General features: G+C 42.5%; 1 protein-coding gene across 1 annotated transcript in view; it reads right to left on the reverse strand.

The window, feature by feature from the left end:
* GABRQ (gamma-aminobutyric acid type A receptor subunit theta) overlaps nucleotides 1-20,376 on the reverse strand; it is an 83,118-nt gene that overhangs the window by 24,438 nt on the left and 38,304 nt on the right. The window contains exons 3-4 of the mRNA XM_051969339.1: nucleotides 17,686-17,753; nucleotides 11,706-11,825 (exon numbers count right to left, since the gene is read on the reverse strand). Of these exons, the coding sequence (XP_051825299.1) occupies nucleotides 11,706-11,825; nucleotides 17,686-17,753 (188 nt within the window). The remainder of the gene's footprint in view (nucleotides 1-11,705; nucleotides 11,826-17,685; nucleotides 17,754-20,376) is intronic.

Genomic DNA, 20,376 nt, shown 5'->3' on the forward strand with positions numbered 1-20,376 from the left:
TTGTAGTGTTTGTAGTACAAATAGAGATCCCACCTGAAATTTCCATTCCCCTGTGGGGACACCAATGAGGAAGGCACCGTCCTTTTTCACAAACTATCTCCATTGAGCTGCAATGGGTGTTTTTTACAGTCACACATCACAAATCACAATCTTCCCTATGCATTTCAGCATTATCAAGAAGTGAGTTAGCAAGGGGACCCATTATCAGTGTAACTCATTCCCTGACTTCTTAGTTGATCTCTCCAAGGTCCTCACACCATTAGTTGCATTTCCTTCCTTCCCCCCCCAAAAAAAATGGTGAGTATAAACCAGTAGCCTAGTGATTGTTGGACACTGAAGCCTTTTCCAATGAACCTTCCCTCCCTCCTTTCCTCTTTCCCTCCCTCCCTCCCTCCCTCCCTCCCCACAAACATGCATACACACAATGCCGTGGCTCAGCCATCCAGCTGTTTTTCAGCTTTGGGTCATGCAGAGTTAAGGGAGCAATGCAAGAACATAGCTGGGCAGGATGTGTTAGTTGCTTTGAAGCCAGGTAGCTGAGCAAGGACAAAGAGATCTAGTTTAATAAAGAATCTCACATTACATGGAAATATGCAGGGTTAGAGGCAAAGAATTACTTTTCTACTAATCTCTGGAATATAGCAGGCAAGAGGAGTCAATGGCTGTAGCTGCTCCAATAGCTGCCCAAGGGCTTTTGCTGCCAATGTTTTAAACTGAGATTGATCTAGGATTCCTGCTTAGTGTTCTCTCCCCTCCCCCCCCCCAGTATCTGACCAGTTCCTAAGCCCTCTAGGCAGTCAGATTCCCTTCTGGTATCCTTCATTTATCCAGAAGATATGAACTACAAGAAGATTTTAACAATGAAGAGCATCAGAATCTCAGACTTGGAAGGAACCGAATTGGCCATCTAGTTCAACTCATACATGAACAGGGATCTCCTCTCTAACATTTCTATGAAACATTTAAGTAGTCTCTGCTTGAGGACCTTAAATGAAGAGGGCTGACCACTTAGCAGGATCAGTTTCTCCTTAAGGGGCACAGCAGGCTGCTGTACCAGGGCTGGACCTAGAGGTAGTAGAAAGAACACTTTATGGATCTAGGATAATTGGATTCCTGCTCTGAGTCTGTGGGCAAATACTTTCATCTATCTGAGCCTTAGCTTCCTGACCCATGAAATGGGGACACTTTGAGGGGTTGTTGGGAGAAAAGCACTTTATAATCCCAGAAGTGTTACAGAACTTTGAGCCACTCTAGTTATTCCCTGGCTTGGACTATGTCTGTGTCTATATCTGCCCGTGGCTGCTTAGAACTCTTCAGAAGAAAGGGGATCTGCAGAATGGTGACATCACAGCTAATCCACATGATTAAAAAAAGTGAAGATTTTTTTTCCATTAAGGAAGAAGCACTGTAGTCTAGGCTGCTATCCTCACTGCTAGCTACCAGCTGTCTAGAGGAAGTCCTCTGCTCCTTGCCACTGGACTTCTCTTTTTATCAGGAGAGATCTTAGGGAGTTCCCCTCCTAGCCATCCATGCAGACAGTTACTATGTGAGGTGGACAGTGTGCCTAGAGAGCCCTTGGGCCCATGTAGATCCATTGAAGGCTCCATCTGCTCTCCCACTTATCAGCATCCAGAACCTTCTACCTTCCATTCATGGCCTAGGATTTCAATTATCTGCTTCATATCCACAGGGGTATTCTGCCCAGATCTTGAACCCAACATATCCACAGCGTAATTCCAATGGAATCCTTATTCTCAAGTCACAGGGTTTAAAGCTGAAGTCATTTTTGATTCTTCTCTCTCCTTCACTTTCTGCCCTCTCCATCCAATTTGTTTTTTACCAAGTCATAGTGATTGATTCTTCCTCTATCTCAGATCCATTCTGGATCATTATCTTGGGGTTAGATTATAATAGTAGCCATCTAAATAGTTTGCTCGCTTCCCTCTCTGATCTGTATTTCCTATTGCTGCCAGCATGTTCTTCTTAACATACAGCTCTGATCATGTCACTCCTCTACTCAAAAAGTAGTGCTGCAGTGGCTCCTTAGTGCTTAGTCGCCAACTTCTCATTTTGGCATTCAGGACCTTTCAATTTGGCTCCAACCCACATTTCCAGCCTGACTTTACACTTCTCTTCCTTCACAAATTTTCTAAGCAAATCCATGAAGTCTCCCTTGATGTCATCAGCTAGACATGACTTCTCTTTCCTCAGTTTTCTCATGTTTCTCTCTTTGATCTCTCCCTTGCAATTATTGTGTTCTAAATGGCGTGGTGCAGAATACTTCTCCTAATGGCATTCATTGGTAATGTGGAAATACAACTCTAGGTGAAACATACTTATGGGGGGCAGTTAGTTCCATAGCAACAGAGTTATAAATGGAAGAGCTGTTCTTGGGCAGCCTAAATCTAGACAAAAAAAGCTTCAGTGTCTTTAGAGAGACCTGCAATTATAACAGGGCTAAGCTGGGCAGGCTGCTTGGATATGCTGGAAGACTCAAGGTGTACAGATAAAAAACCCTAAATCTTTGCATGGATCGTTGAGGAAGACTGGTGGGGGTGGGTAGGAAGGGGATAGGAACATGACTAGCTTAAGGATAAGGAGTCCAAATGTCACATATTCATCTAGGTGGAGAATGGGAATCCTCTCATCTGTAATTTAAGATCTCATTAAAGATAACTATTCTCAAATGAGTCTGGGCATTGTTTCTCAGAAAGCAATCTTTTGCTCACAGCTTGGAAAGAGACAATACATCACCTCTAGAGGCAAAAGGCATTCATAAAAGGCATACTGAGTTCTAGCACAAACTGCAGAAAGCTGTGTTGGGGGTGGAGAAAGGGGTCACGCTTCTTCAAATAACTCAAGGAAATCCAGCCACCAGTGGGGCAGTGACTTTGACCTTGCAGAGATTGGACTAAATGTCTGAAAAATTTTAAGCTTAATTGATTTTTTGGGTTCTCTTTCCCTTTGTCTTACAGAAGCAACTAGGTGAAACTATTAACTCAATACCTCTTTGTTGTAATAGGGCTGTTGCTTACTGCTAAGACAAACTCTATCAAGTATTTAACATGCTACTCAATATCTCACATTTCTATACCTTTCGGATGCACAAAACACTTACCTCCCAATAACCCCAGTAGGTAAGGAGAGCAAGTGATTATATTAAGGGAGGAATAAGGAAACAGGGACCCAACTTTTGGGTGGGGATTGACTACAGTGGATTATCAATCTAATTGTGAAATGATGTTGAATGAGGAACTCTTTAAGTAAGTGTGTGTGTGTGTGTGTGTGTGTGTGTGTGTGTATGTGTGTGTGTTTGTGTGTCCACATCTTCCTTTCCTCACTCTAGGCTCTTTGAGGGAAGGATTATGTCTAGCTTCACAGATTCACAGCACATCACTTAGAAGGGTCTTAAGGGGATAGTTAGTCAATACCATAACAGGTATCTCCTCAACAATGAGACAGTCCATTCCACTTTGGGAGCGCTCTAGTTGTTAGTAAATTTTTCTTTCTATTGAGTCTTAATTGGTCTCTGTAGCATCTTTCTATGCCCGGTGCCTGGGATAATGCTCTGTACACACTGTCAACACATTAATAGCATGGATACATTAAGAACATTATTCGTGAGGGTTCTGCTTCCATTAAGAAGGATAGCAATCTATTTATATGATTCTCTCAGAGCAATTGCCAAAAACTCAGGGAAGTAAAACAAGTTAGGTCTCATGGGTTGTAAGGGCAGAACCAAGATCTGACCTGAGGTTCCCTTGATTCTACACCTAGTTCTTTCTACCTCCTCATACAGCCAAAAGGTCTTGGGACTTGGGAGAAGTAGAGTGTCTAGGTTATGATTTTGGAGTCCTTCTGCATGATCTTGGCAGTTCCTTCAAAGCTGTCAACTGGCCATTCTGTTGTTAATGGTTGGGGACTGATTACATTGTTGTCAAAATCCAGAAACAGTTTTTAAAAATAACTTAGCCTTTTGGTAACTGACAACAACTCTTTTTACTGAATTTCAGATAGTCAAACCAGGTTGAATAGGAATACTACTGAATTTCAGATAGTCAAACCAGGTTGAATAGGAATACTGAACTTTGGGCTATTGCTATTTCATCAACAGCAGGACTGAAGAGGAGAGCATTTTTGAGGATCTCAAGATTTTCTGTTTGTTCCACAATCAAGTCCTGAGAACCTTGAACTAATCTAAAAAAGATGATTGACACATTCATCCATCTCAATTGACTTGACTATAGATGAGATGCAGAAAACAGAGGTCTGAGTGACAGATCTTTCTCAGAACCATGGAATCCTAGAGCTGGGAGGGATCTCTGAAAGCATCTGATTGAAGTCTTTCACTTTTACACATGGGTCATCTCTCAATCCTCTCATCAGCTATTGCTGTTGTTATTGGCCAAATGAATGTGATAGGCAGGATGACAGTGTTTCACCCAGTTCTGAGATTTTGTGATTAGAAGAATACAACCTTCTATATTTCCCTTCTCCTGCATATCTTTCCTCTCTCTCTTTGTGATGAGCGAAGCCAATATCTGTGCCTCATCATGGAAAGAAGCTTTTGGAATGGAAACTGGTGAAAAATGCCTCTGTTAATTTTGTCCAGTCTAACCCCACATGGGAAGAAAAGCCTACCCTGAGAAAACCAGGAGACGACATCCCTGTCTTTTGGAATTATCAGGAGGAAGGCTGACTTTTTTCTGTCTGCATTCTCTTACCCTATGATTAATAGATACTTCTGTAAAAAAGACTGGGACTTTTCAAGAGTCACTGAATCAAAGCATCGGGCCCTGTAGGAGTACTGCTACAGAAGATATGACAGTCACTAGAGACACCCACCAGAAGCCTTAAGCATAGCTGGCATCTTTAGGAGGGAAAATGCCAGTGAGAACTCTGGGTTTGGGTGATTTGTGTCCTCCAGGTTAGAAAGCATGAAGGGAGAACTCCCCCAAATGTTTCCTGATGAGATGGAGTTCAAGCAAAAAATGGCAAGAGTTCCTATGTTGTTGATAAAGACTAGCATGAGGTTTCTCTCTAGGCATCAACATTTTCGGGCTGATGGACAAGAAGGGGAGGCATGATATAGAAGGATAAATATTTAAGGCAAATGATTAGAAAGAAGAAAAGAGAGTGATATTGGGATGTTGGAGGTCAATGACATCCTTTGGATGCTTTGGAAGAGGTTCTGTGAAACCCATTTGAGGGCTAAGAGTTAACCCAGAACTCAGGGAGAGGTAGTTAGTCAAACCAAGTCGAATAGGAATACTGAACTTTGGGCTGTTGCTATTTCATCAACAGCAAGATGGAAGAGGAGAGCTCTTTGGAAGATTTAGATCACATCTCAAGGTTTTCTGCTTCTACAATCCAGGACTTGCTTTCTCATATAGGTCTAGAACCCTGAACTTGTTGGGTTCATACAAGAGAAACTCACATGATTGATGTAAAATTTCAAGAGCCAATTTCTCATTTAGAAAGAACTTCCATAACATGAACTAGAGAAGAGTCACATTAAGGACCGAATGCTTAGATACAAGAAATAGTCATTAATGGCTCAATGTCACTTCCTGAGCCAGTGCTCTATCCACTGCAATGACCCCTAGCAGCTCCACAATGACCCGTTTTGGGAGACAGTGGACTCCCCTTCACTGGAAGGCTTCAGACTGGAGGATTCTGACATTAGGTTGCTCAAGGGATTTATGTTTGGTCTTGTGTTATTTAATATTTTTATCGATGATTTGTATAGAGGCATAGAGGATGTGCTTATCATATTTGCAAATGACACAAAGCTAGTAGGATTCGTTTACATTTTTTATAACCGATTCAGACTCAAAAAGATCTGGACAGGTTACAATACTGAACCGAATCTAATCAAAGGACATTCAATGGGAATAAATGAAACTTTATAGTCTTATACTTGGGTAAAAGAAAGCAACTTCACACGTGTAAAATGGGAGAGGTTTGCCTCAATAGCCAGCCACTCATCTGAAAATTGGGGGTTTTAATGAATTGTAAGCTCAGTGTGAGTAAACAGTGGGAAATCACTGACAAAAATACTAATGAAGACGTAGGCTCCAGGAAGATAGGTATAGTATTTAGGAGTTGGGAGAGGAGAGTCCCACTGTACCCTAGTCAGATCAGATCTGCAATGCTAAGTTCAGTTCTGGGACAGGCAGTTTAGGAAAGACAGTGATTATCTAGAGAAAATCCTGAGGAGGGAGAGCAGATTGGTGAAGGGTAGTTTCTCATAGTAAGGAAATCATGGGTTGAGCCCCTTTAATTGCCGGACAAAAGAAAATGAGGTCCAATTATACCTGACAATTATGCTTGATTACACACACGTTGCTCTTGGTGGGCTTTAGTCCTGGTTATCCTAAGGCAATGTGTTTCTCTCAGTACTATATTCTCCAGGGCTATACAGATTACATTGTTCACACTAGTCAATCTTTATCTTCATCTGTGGGGCTCATTCTCATATTTCCTAAGTCTTCTCCAGTGGATTACTCTGGAGAGCCCTAAATCACTTTCTGTACCCACTTAGGCATAGATAACCAATGTACTTCATCAGGATACCCCTCAAAGGTTAAGAACTCATGGTCCAGTGGAAGAACCAAAAGAGGTATATCTGTAGTCATCACAAACACATGCATCTTAGTACATGTTACTACCTACATGAAGAACCAAGCTGTTTCTAGTTGGGGCTGAGAGGCCACTCACCTGCCTCATATGCTGAGAAACATTAAGAACCATTTTCAACCCATTGAGATGTGGGCAGGTTTGAAAAAAATAATTGAGATGTAGAAGTAGAGTTCTCTTTCCTTGGGATAAGCATAGCAAACAACAACAAAAAAACCTACTAGAAGAAATTTGTGAGCCATTCAGGCACTGATAAATTAGAGAGATTTAGATAGCCAGCAGAACCAGATTTCATTGGAAAAGAATGTCCTTCATCTTTTATCTGCGCTGTGCATGGTTGGCTGCCTAACAAATGTTTCTTGGAAGAACGAATGAAAGTCAAAGGTAAAAGTCCTATAAGGTGAGAATGGCCCCAGGGCAATTGATTGCCTATCCACATTTGGGCCAGTTTTCAGGTGTGACTCAGAATATTTATAAGAGATGAAACAGACATAAATAAAGACATCTTTACTTGATGGGGAAAGAAGAAATTTATGAATTTGCCATGGCTGATGAGGGTTTTCTGGGAGGATGTAAGATTTAAGTGGCCTTCAGAAGGAAGGGAAAGATATAATTCAAGGGATTTTTCATGGGAGGAACAAAGTTGCATCTTTACAGATGGCCCAAGTGCCTACACGGAGCAAAGATGGAGAGATGTGGGCTAAACAATAATAAAATTAGGTGGATTTACAATTGACTGAAAGGCAGGATCAGAAGAGTAGTTATTTATGGTTCAATTTCAACTTGGAAGGAGAATATTATTGGAGTTTTTCCTGTGATTCAGGCTTGACCTTATGCTATTTAGCATTTTTATTAATGATTTGGATCAAGGCTTAGATGACAAGCTTATTGAATTTGCAGATGACACGAAGATAGGAGGGTTAGATAACATGCTGTATGAGAGTCAGGATTAAAAAAAAAAACTAGACAAATGATAGACAAGATCAAAACTAATAAAATAAAATTTAATGGGGACTCATAGATGTAAAGTGTTACACTTTGGGGTCAAAAAATCAACAAGTAAAAAAGAGGGAGTTGTGGCTAGACAGCAATTTGTCTGAAAAAACGATCAGGGGGTTTTCAGTCACTGAAAGCGAAAGCAAATGCAGGCTTCATCAAAAGAGGCACACTGTGTAGAACTATGCAGATGATCACACCTGGGATATTCTATTCTATCTGGATACCCCACTTTAAGAAAGACATTAACACACTGGAGGTATCCAGAGAAGGGCAATGAGGTAGTGGTGAGAGGATTGGAAATTATGTCCTACAAAAATCAACTGAAGGAGCTGAATTGTTTAACCTGGAGAAGAAGAAACTTAGGGCAGAATTTCAAATATCTCTTCTTGTTTTGAAAGGACTATCTGGGCCCTTGGGGGGGAAGAACTAGGAAGGGTGGGTAGAAAATGTACAGATTTCTGCTCAGTATAAGAAACCACTTCTTAACTATGAGAGCTGTCTAAAGGTAGAATGCGTTCACAACAATTGGGGTAGTTAGGATGTGTCTGAGGCTAGAGTTGAAGTTAGGGCTTCCTGAGCCAGTGCTCTATCCACTGCAATGACCCCTAGCAGCTCCACAATGACCCGTTTTGGGAGTCAGTGGACTCCCCTTCACTGGAAGGCTTCAGACTGGAGGACCACCTGTTCTGGACTTTGTACCAGGGATTCCTGTTTGGATATGGCTTGAACTAAATGGCCTCTGAGGTCCCTTCAAACTCTCAGATTATGTGATAGATTTTTAAAAATAAGAGATGTCTCTTCCCTTTAATTACCTAGCCAGAAATGTACTGGGACTAGTTTGCTCCTGATTTTCCAGGCTCCCACCAATCAGCTAATACCCTTTCCTTATTCCTATCTGGGCAGTACAAATGACAGTTGGTAAGGGGCCACCGCTTTGCTTCAACTCCTCAAGGAGCTGAGGTGATTTCCAAAGTAATTAGATTGGAAAAACAAAACCAGACATAATTATGGTCAGTAGCCAACAATCATGAAGGATGCAACCACAAAATGTTTAGGATGGAAAGGATGGAAAGAGTTATTTAGGTTACCAGCCTCCCCCGCCCTCACCCTACTTTACAGAATGGGGAAGAGAATCCGTGAGGTCACATAGCCGCAAATGGCAGGGCAAGACTAGAATCCAGGTCCCCTGGCTCCCAGAGCTCATAGTTTATTCTTTCTTTCTTTCTTCCTCCCTTTTCTCTTTCTTTAGTCTTCCCTCCCTTTATTTTTCTTCCTTTCTTTACTTTTTTCTCTCTTTTTCCTTCCTTCCTTCCTATGAAGAGTGAAGTATTTGTGCATGTTGTACAGGATGGGGAAGTTTAGAGGGCTCTTCCACGGGAGGCTGTCAAAGTGCTAAGGGACATGTAGCCTGCTGGGAGGTGTAGTCATTCATGATTTGGGGGGCAGAGGGGAGGGGAATGTTTAGGGTAGGAGGTTGTTCGAACCTCATGGCTCTTTCTACTACATCACATTGCCTTGGAAAAACTGGCTTGAAATTGGTGTCACCTAAACCAACAGGGAAGAGTGGGAATCATCACATTCTTCCTCTACCTCTGTTCTGCAGAGATAGCAGAGAGGAGCAACAAGCTGAGGTCGCCTGGAGGAGTGGGCTTCAGGGAGTCAAGCTTTTCTGTTTACAAAAGGGCTTAGATCCAAGACCCTATAACTCCTCAGACTCAGGTTCTACTTTGGTGGAATTCATGACTGGCCATGGACAAGGACCCTGTCCTTGGCAACTTCTCTCTCCCACAAATGGTAGAAATCTTTCCTTCTCTAATGACAGTCAACTGACCTTACTCCATATTTCGGGACTGCTGGATGGAATAAATGAACATTTACCCTTGAACTGAGATGCCAAAGGGCTGGGACTGGCCATTGAATCTTTCTGCCATCAGCTGCACTAGAAGTTATTTGTGGACATCCAACCAAAGGAGCTATTATTTGGGAGCACAGCTCTGCTGTGGCATGGTTCACCATTCCCAACACCACAGAAAACCAAAGCCGGGCCTTCAGGTTGCTGCTCACTAAGCCCTTCCAGAGCCTACAGTAGAACTTCCTATTTATTTTGTATCCATATCTACTTTATATTTATTTATCTCTGCATGTAGTCTCCTTCATTAGAAGGAAATTTCCTTGAGGGCAGGGATGGTTTCATTTTTTGTAATGCTGGCTCCTAGCAATTTGTAAATGCTTAGTAAGATGCTTGTTGAAGGAGTAAATGAGTGAAATTAATGAACCTGAGTCCCACCGGGAGTTAGTGACACAGGCCCAGTACTGAGGCTCTCCAGTCTCTAAAATCAGAGTTCTTTGTACTACAACTTGGCTGCCTCTCTCTGACCTCTGTTACAGACATTTACTTATCTTCCTTGCCACCAATCCATCACTCTCTAGGTTGAAGGGCAGAACCAGAGAATATTTGCTTCTGATCCTACACAGCCATTCTCTCTGAAGGCCAGAAGCTGAGCTAGTGTGCAAACGGTAAAAAGTCAAAGGTAAAGAGCAGCTGATCTTTTATCTCTAGCGAATACTGTCTCTGGCTACCTCTTCTTGTGGGGGACAGGCTAACCAATCTCCCATCACTTCTGCCATCTACAAGGAGAAAATTGGAACTCTGTACTTAAGAGAAAGTTTGAGAGCCATACAGTATGGAGGATTGTCCATACAATGGCGTGATTAGCTTCACAGATTCATGCAAAATTAGGTTTGGCATTTTAAAACCATATAAAATGTGGTAAGTTTTGAGTACGAGTTCTCTCTGGCCGTTGGCTGTGACATCTGAGCCCAGGGTCCTTCGTTAGTCGAGCACCTCCTGTATTTGCTAGCATGCCAAATGCTACACTGGAGGGTTATCTGTTACCAAAATGTTGGCTTCCTTCGCGTTTGTGTTATTCTTCACAGAATAGTATGTCCAGCTGCCCAGAATTACAGGATTCTATCAAAGTGCCCGGCTTTATTTTTCTGAAAACTTATCTCTTTGGATAAACCTGGGCCCCAGAGATGTGGCCCCACATCTCTGCTCACCTGTTACTGTCTCAGATCACTGTCTCCAGCTTGCACTAAAGGAGGGGAAGCAAATATGGAACAGGACGAGATGAGGGAGGAGTGCCCTCTACTTGTCATTACTCCTGCTTACTTCTTACACAAAGCTTAGCTTAATTTCTCCCCCCCACCAGGTTGCTAATGCCTTCCCTGTAAAATGAATATTTACCTAGTATATGCTTATATATGGTATATGCTGATATATACTTAAATGTATAAATAGAATGAAAGTTTCTTAAGGTTAGGGATTCATTTTTATCTTTGCTATCCTTGCACCTAGCACGGGGCTTAGAACATTATCTAATCAGTCATTCAACAAGCATTTGTCAAGCATGTACTATTGAGATTAGAGATTCTTAGTCTGGGATCTGTAAACCTGTTTTGAAAAAAAATATTTTGATAACTGTATTTCCTAGAATCAGTTTTCTTTATCATACTATGTTTTATATTATGTATTAAACAACATTATTCTGAGGAGTCCATAGATGTCATCAAACGTCTATAAAATGGTTAAGATACCCTGTTCTAGAGGTTTCCTACTCTTCCAATGGCTCTCCAAGATACCTACCATCCTTCCTTTCTCCTTGGATCCTTAAGTCAGTGTCCTGTGGTAAAATGTATATTGGATCTGGAATCAGGAGACCTGGGTACAAATCCTAACAGATACTTATTGACTGTGTAATCATAGGGTTAGTCCCATCACCTCTGAGTCTCAGTTTCCTCGAATGTAAGATGGGGGACAGTAACGCTTCCAACTGTTTCATGGAATTATTATGAGGGAAGCATTCTACAGACCTTATAGTGCAATAGATACCTGAATTAATCTTGCCATTACTATCTTCTTGCTCTCTGGGTTGAGAGAGAAGGTGAACCAGAGGATGTAGTTACTTTTCCACCGCTATCAATTCGTTTTCTTAGCTATGTGACCAAAGGACTTTGCTTTTCGATGAGACAGACTACAACATCAGAACAGCCATTGTCCCTCCTACCTCTTGGAGGGGAAGGCCAATGGACATGAGCTTCATTGCCATGCAGGAACACAGGCTTTCTCTACTGGGGACAGACACCAAAGAGGAGCTGGGCTTCCATTGGAACGAGCAGGATAGAGGCTAGGCAAAAGGAAGAAAGAGCTGAAATGGGCCACCAAAGAACGCATCTATGAAGCATTACAGTATCTCAGAGCTGGACAGGACCTCTGAGACTTTCTCATTCAACCTGCATTTGTTCAGGAATCCCTTCCATAACATCTTCAACAAACTTTCACTTGAAGACTAGGAGAGGGAAAAACTGCCACCTTTCAAGGCAGTCCATTCCATTTTGGGAAAGCTTGAATGACCAGGAAGGTTTTTCCAGACAATACCTGCTCCTCTGTAACTTTCACTGGTCTTCACTCTTTTCCTCAGGACATTCATTCATTGAATCAACAAAACTCTTCTGAGCACTTATCCCTGAGGTAGACTAGGCTAGGGGTCCAGGAGGATGAAGAAGGTAGAATCTCTGTCTTCTGTCTTGGAAATCTTTGTCTCTTTGGAAGACATAACTATAACCCAAGACAGAATGTGAGAGGGCGAAAAGCAAGGGTTAACATGCCTGGAGGCAGGGGGATGGACTAGATTAACTCCTACTTCTTTCTAATCTACTGCTTTTGTGACTAAGATCAGCAGAATCTTACTTAGATCAATTGCCCTTGATTCTGCACAGGCACATGGAAGAGCACACTTTCTAGCGCAAGTGTAAAGGAAGAACTGATAGTTGCAAGAAATATTCTGAAAGGATAGAGAACCAAGTGTGTCTTCATTATATCGATGGAATTTTCTTTTTTAGTGACTGACGTTCCTCTTGATTTGCTTCATTAACTTCCATGGACTCAAAGATGACTTTTTTCAGTTTCTTTCAAAGTTCCCATTTCACCAACCACTCCTTCCTTGTTGCTCAGAACTAGATACAGAGTACCACTGCCTTTATTGCTTACTCCTCTTCCTGAGAAAAAATGATCAGGAAGGTACCTGAAATCATAAGGCAGAAGACTCCCTCCCCTGATGTTGAGAATGACAGGATACCGCCTTCAAGCTTGCTGTTTTTGATGATAGCATGGTTAACTTTGGAAGCATCTGGCTTTGCAGTTTTATCTGAGCACATTTTCCCTTCCTCCTTCGATTTTATCTCAATGCCCTCTTGATCAGGACAGCAAGTCTTCTGCCAAATACATTCATCCCAATTCCCATACGTTGTGCTCCATTCTTTGCCCATCATTCTGATATCTTGAGTCATGATCAGGAAATCAAATCTTATTCTTAGATAGCATCTACTTGGCTACCTGTTGGCTTTCCATCTCCTCTCTTCTCTTTTAAAGTAATACATACCTTTCAAATAGAAAAAAGTGATGAAAACATCACGTGTGTGTGTGTGTGTGTGTGTGTGTCCCCACCTCCCCCAAACCCTTCAGTTTCTTACTGTGAACTTCCCTAGAGATCCATCCCAGGTTTCTTCTGGTGGTATCATTCTCCCCCATGTGAATCAGCAGAAGTAGGCTGGAGACTTGGCCGCTTCTCCGGCTCATCTTGGCTCTGCATCCCAGGAAGGCAGCACACCTCCCACGTGGCCACAGATGGTCTCCTTTCTGCCCTCAGCAGAGAGGATTTAGCCATAACTACCCATTTCTTCTTCCTGAGACTGCTAAGAGCATTCCTTACATCTTTGAATTCTCCTTTTATTGTTCTGTGAAGCATAGGGTCATGCTTGTTCCATAGAAAATTGTTCTGTCCTCTGGTGGAAGATCTACTATCTGTTGTCTAGTTCCAGTGGGGATAGTCCCTTCTCTTCCACCTTTTGGCCATATTCTTCCACTTAGCAACCTCTTGCCATCTCTTTGAAAATAACTCTTAAACCTGTGTCCATTCCCAACCTGTCACTCAAGCTTAATGTCCACATTGTCAATAACCTACTGGATAGCTCATAGGACTATAACAGATCTAGAGCTGGAAGAAAAGATCTCATTCTATAAAATGGGGAAAGTGAGGCCCAGGTTAATTAGGTGACTTGGTTAGGTTTGAGGCAGCAAATAATAAGTCTAGGACTTCTGACTCCAAATTTAATGCTATTCCTCATGTAGATGTCTAGTTAGTTTTCTAACTCAGATTTCTTCTTCCATTTATCCTCTGCCTTGTTGCTAAATTGCTATTTCTGAAGCACAGGTCTGATCATGTCCCTTGCCTGCTCAAGAAGCTTCAGGGGCTTCATATTTTCTCATGGACAAAAGACAAGCTTTTCTGTTTGGCATTTAAAGCCCTCCAAGCTATCTTTACAGACTGACCTCATATTACTTGTATATTCTGGCTTTCTTGCTGTTCACTGGAAGATTCTATCTCCTGTTTCCCTTCCTCTCTCCATCCTTTGCACAGGCAGTCCCCCATGCTTGGCATACCCTCCCTATTCACCTCTGTTTAGTGGAATCCATAACTTTGTTCATACCACAGCTCGAGACCCACTATCTATGGAAGGGCTTTCCTAATCGCCTCATAAAAATTCCCTGGTATTTACTCTGTAGGTATTTCATGTCTGTTTGCTCCCTAAGCTTTCCTCACCAGCCTCAGCTCATCCTGACACTATTCTCGCGTGATGATACCATGCTCTTGGAGCCATCCTCTGTTTTCTATCCTTGCTCCCATCTTCTACACGTGGCTTTAAAAATAGAGGTTGTTTGGTAAGTTCCCTGTGCAGCCACACCAGTCTTTTCATATGATTCCTGTTCTTCCTTCCTTTTCAGGTCTGTGTCCCTTTTGTGTCTTCAGGATTCTATACTTAATAGTTTCCCATCCTTCTTGTGCTTATCTCGCCTGAAAAATTTTAGTTCATAGGACACTCCTTATCCTTCCTCTGAACACCTTGGGATTTCCTCTTCTAAAATCTAGATTCTAAAATCTAAAATTAGAATATACGCAGATTTCCTTTCCTTTCAACCCCAGTAATCAGTTCTACTCTGGTTAAAGATAGTTTCATTCTTCAAGGCTAGAAGGACCAACAAGAACAAATTCCATTTGAAATCTAATTGTCTCTAAGTGAAGAAATTATTAGCTGCTCTGCATTTTATCAATCGCTGAAATGCTTACATCACGACTATATCATGCCACTATATTAGACTTGTGATCTGTTTCCTGAACTCCCTTATATCTTCTTTCTGTCCAGATGGTCTGCTGTCTACTCTGATGACAAACTGCTTTGGTTTATCCCGCTACTAATCTTCTTCATCTTTCAAGCCATTATTTACACCACTGCCAAATTATCCTTTCTAAAATGTTTTCCTCCTCACAATTACTTGTAAATGCTTCCCTATCATCTCCAGTATAAGGTCTACGCTTACTTGACATTCAAGGTCCTCCACAATCTGGTCCGACATACCGTATCTTTCGCTGCTCATTTCCATGAAAAACAAATTCCTTCTGGACTGATCTCTTCACTGCAGTTCTGGTCATTCCAAAACAACACACAACACTCATTTCTATCTCGACACCTTAATTCCACTGTACCTTTGACTGTTTGAAATACTGGTTCTTCTTTCTTTTTCCCTACTCCAATCCTCCCATCCTTCAAGATCCACCTGAGGTACCATCTGCTTCAGGATGTTTTTTCTGATAAGGCCAGCCCCAAATGGCCTGTAGCTCTTGGAATTCTCTACACAAATTTGTGCCATGTGCACCTGTTACATCATTTCCCTCTAATTGTATCTATTGTTCAATTTAGCACCCCAAATCCACCAGGGTATAAAACACAGATCTGCTTCCATTATCCACTACTTATACAACATTTTAAAGGTTTGCAAGGTGTTTTGCAGACATTATCTAATTTGCTTTTAAAACAACTCTGTAAGGGAGATATGTTGTAGGTTATTGTTATTCCCATTTTAGAGATCATGAAGTTGAGGCTCAGTGCAGTGAAGTATCCAAAGTGGGGTTTGAACTTAGGTTTCTCTCCACTCCAAATTACGTGCCGTATCCATTACACTAACTCCTTCGCTTTTTAGGTGAAAAAACTGAAGTTCCGAAGAGAATTGTGAGGGAAGGAAAGGAGTGATCATCCTTTATTAAGGCTCTCTCATCCCGTTGGGTGAGTCTGGATAACGCTAATCATCCCCACAATTTGGAGACCATACCAGCTGGATTCAGCTGTGATCTGAAAGGAGACTGTAAGATTTTGCTGGGTACCGAGAGATGCTAAACTATTTCCATGGAAAGCCAGCTCTGCTTAGGCACTTTTCATTGCTTTATTCTCTGGCCTCTTCCTATTTCTTCCACCCACCCCACCCACCCCACTGAGAAATAGTACCTTCCTCTCCCTTGTGGCCATGAGCTTGGATTGAGGGCAGGCCTCAAGCTACCAGTAGCAATAATCCATTGTTAGTACCATTTTCAGTCACCAATAGCATGCACTAATACTTCTACCTTGACAAACCTTTCTTCAAGGAGCGCATGGTGGGCCGGTGTTTATTTTCCATTCTCCTGGCATACGGTTGCAGGCAAGGTCCAAAGGAAGCACCTACCTTTCTTTTTCCATCTTGCCTAGTTTTCTTTAATTGGTGCTCAGAAACATGGCACCAAGCAGACCTTTTCAATATTTCCCATCCCATGTAATAATTATTAGATACAGTTCCCCCTATTCTCATCCCCAACCTCCATCCCAGCCTGTTCCTCCTCTTGAGTGTCTCCCAGTGGAGACAGCCCTCTTTCTCCCCCCACCCCATCTGGCCAAAGTGTGGCCATCAACCCAAGGACTCCAGACTGGTGAGTCTGGTGGGTGCCTGGCCAATTCATGTTGGCCCAGAGATATCCAACCCAAAAGGTAGCTGTGTAAAGAAATGACTTCTCCCTGGTGGGAGGTTTTAGAGGAACATAATTTTGGAGCTTGAGAAAACATTAGAGACAATTCGGTGTTAACTCTGTATTTTTACAGATGGTAAGACTGAGGCTGAGAAGTAAAGACATTTGCCCAGGCTCCCACATCTAGTAAGTGTTGGAGGTAGAATTTATCCCAGGTTTTCCTGACTTCAAGCCCAGTGTCCTATCCACTATACTGTACTGCCTCTCACCATGTTTTCTTCCTGTTTTCTTGGTCCTATTCCCCCCTGCCAAAGGCTCACCTTAGAGTCTGCTTTGGCATAGCTTAAGAGGAAGAGGAGAGGAGATCTTGTAAGATCTTAAGCCCAACAGGATTTTGGAAGTGACTCACTCTAGCCTCTCTTTTCTCTCTCCCTTATTTCTTTGGGAGGGGGCAGGGACATATTCAGAAAAGTCAGGTAGGGAATCAGAGTGAGAGAGGCTTTTACTTGACCAAGTGAACTTGCCCTCTGTTTTTCACTAGAATTTCTTTCCCTGGTCATTTCTTAGGAAAGCTGTGCTTTGCTTCAACCCGGTTGCTCCTTATGGTGAAAGAACTTAGTTTTTGCCATGGTTAGCAGACCTGGGAGCCTTTAGGGAGCCCAGAGGTCAGGAAGGAGCCAATAGCCATGAAGAGAAAGGTGAGATACCCTTACAGTTGATTCAGAAAAAGGAAATCTTTTACAGAAGGCTGGAGCTCAATTGTAAGTGCTGTCCCCTTCCCCACCAGAGGTGTTTCTTTACACAGCTCACTTTCCTCTGCAGTGTTTTTGAACAGGAAGGTGACCCTCCATTCTCTTTATAGGAACGAGATCTTCCAATGCATAGTGGGACTTAGGAATCAGACTTTGCCCACTCTTTTCAGCCACCACCCTGACTCCCACACTTTCATAATGGTCCCTAGCCTGCGGAAGGCTCCACCTCAGGAAAGCACCCAGCCAATGGCTTCACACAACCAAATTTTGTTGATTAGGAACAGACAGAAATTTTGCTTTCCTGGTGAATTGGTTTTCAAACATAATCAGATCTCCTTCCCCCTCCCCCAGAAAAATGGACATTATGTAGGGCTTGGCCAAAGTGTCTTTTGTCATGGACTCACCATGTTGACTTCCGAAATCTGGTCAATGCTGGAGATGTGGATGCTCATGCCCACGGTGACAGGGTTTCCTGTGACATAGAGGGATGGGTTAGAATGGCAAACACGGGTAGTTACTGAGTCCCCGATATAAAGAAGAAAGTTTCCTGATTAACGTGGTGAAGTGGAATAGGCAGAGGACTGGGGCAGAAGAGAGCTCAGATGTGCTTAGAAATGAGACACACAATCTATCTGGGTTCCTGCTCTAGAAAATGGGGACCAAGAATCCCCATCTTTGTGTGTCAGGATACACGGACTTGGATGGATACAAGTACCAACTATATCACTTCTCAGATGTTTCCCTGTTCCTTAATGCAACATCCTGCTTCCTACTTCCATGCTCTTGTCTGAAATGCAATCCCATCTTTTAGAATCTCTTTGAATCTGGAGTTTTCTTGAAGGTTCAGCTTGAGCATTGCCATGTCTTTTGATATATCCCTGCCTCTGAAAATGCTTCCTGACCCCCTGAAATACATTTTATATTTCCTTTTCTGCCTAGTGTTTTAGAGGAAAAGAGAAATCAGGGAATCTGGGTTGACTGTCATTACTACCAGTATGATCTTGGGCACAGAAGATCTCTGGGTCTCAATTTTTTATTTACAAAATGAGGGCATTTGGACTAGATGACTTTCAAAGTTTCCTTCTAGCTCTAAATCTGTGACTGTATTAGCTCATGTTGTCCCTCCTGCTTGCAGAATGATTAGTCTATTTCATTTTTGTTTTCGTAGCTTTAGCAACTAGCATATAGTAGGTGCTTCATGAATGCTTAAAAAAATTAAACTCCAATCATTTATACTTTCAGTTTCCATTCCTTATCTCTGAAATGAAAGGATCAGTCTAGGTCATTTCTGAAGTCCTTGGAGCTCTGATATTTTCCAACAGGATATTGTGATCAAGGGAGATAAAATATGAAAGTTACCCTGACAATTGGGGAATTAAAAAGCCTGAGAGAATTCTAAGGGAGGGTTAGATGCCAGACTTGAATTAAAAGATAAGAGGAAAAGGTAGGGTGGCAGTAGTCCCATCTAGAGTGTCATTCTCATCCCTCCAGAGGGGCTACTTCCTTCTATGGAATCTTTCATCCACATCCCATCTCAGTCATGCCCACAATGTGTTGAGCCCTAGAATTCCATAATATGAGTTTAAGAGGGGTCTGAGAGACCATTTTTAATCCTCTCTATTTATAGACCCAGAGAAGGGAAAGTACTTTATAATGGTCACACAGATAGCAAATGAGAGCCAGGAACTGAATCTAAGACTCTTTTCTATAAAGAACCTCTTATTATTAGTCTTTCAAGTCTTTATGAAGAAGCTATCACTGCTAAAATGGCTAAAGGGAAGATAGAGTCCTCTCTTTCATAGTATGGGTCACTGGAGGGATGGATATCACCTCTGGACTTAGGGCCTCAAGAACCACCAAATTTAACCTCATTGTTCCCCTTTCTGCTCTCAAATACATGTAAATCCATTTTTCCCTGCTGGGACATGCTTATATGGACATTTCGCTTGTGGCCCCTAACCCTGAATGGAAGATTGCTCTGCCAGTGGGACCGAGGTCACTGGTTCAGTCCTTCCCTTCTCCTGGCAGTTGGCCATGCTCTATGCCCACTCCTCCCCTCACCCTATCTAGATATCTCCCAAAAAGGAGCACTGCTTGTCATGGGAAGCAGTTAAAATAACATGGGACTTAGTGCCAGCTCAGCTGCAAGTGTGCTGCGGTCTGTCCCTGGGAACACAACTCATGCCTTGGTGATGCAACATATAGAGCGATCATAATTGGAAAGTAATTAATACAATCAAGAAATAAGAAAAGCATTGTAGCTCCTGTTTCCTTAGCTGAGCACAACCCAGAACTGAGAAATTCTAGAGTTCCGGAAGTTAACTGGAAAAGTTGGGCTGGGGATGATTTTCAGGACCCTGGAGAGAACCTAGCCCTTCTCAGTGGTCTTTGTGATGGAAAATGGAGGAAACAGATAAAGATTCAAAGACACCCCCCCTTTTCTGCCCACTCTCCCAGACCATCCCCCTCTTTACTTCCTCTTCTTAAATCATCCCTCTGCCCCATCTAGTAGAGCTAGCCAGTGCTCCAACTCACTCAGCGCCCTTTGGGAGGACTGAGCAAAATGATCCAAGTGGAGGGGAAAAAAAGAAGCCAGAAGCTGAAAATGAAATGGTGAATTAATTATGTGTTAATGTGAGCAGAGAAGTGGTGTCATTAGTGCTTCTTAGGGACTAGGTGTGCTGTATCGTCACTGAGACAGATCCTTGCCAGCCTGTCAGCCAGCCAGCCAATATTCCCCTACAGTGCCATTTAAAATGGCATCACCAGGAGTGACAGAAATGAGGATCACTTTTGGAAATCTTAAAGAGATAGCACCCTGGCTTAGAGATCTTTGGGATGTTTTGTTTCAGGGAGGAGGGCTCATCCTGAACACTGTACTCCCTTCTTGAAGCCTGGGTAATGAGTGAAGAATGAAGGTCACTCCAGCCAGTTTCAATGGCACTGAGGTAAGGCTAGAAAGACTCTAAAGACTCTAACTACCACCAAAGTCATGCCAGGGTCCATTGGAGCACTGAGATCTCCCAGGGCTTGAGGGTGATTGGGAATATTGTTGTGCCCCTATCCCTCCCCCCATGGAGGTCTGATGCATTGAT

The sequence above is a fragment of the Antechinus flavipes genome, chromosome X (genome assembly GCF_016432865.1).
Source record: "Antechinus flavipes isolate AdamAnt ecotype Samford, QLD, Australia chromosome X, AdamAnt_v2, whole genome shotgun sequence".
NCBI classification, from domain to species: domain Eukaryota; kingdom Metazoa; phylum Chordata; class Mammalia; order Dasyuromorphia; family Dasyuridae; genus Antechinus; species Antechinus flavipes.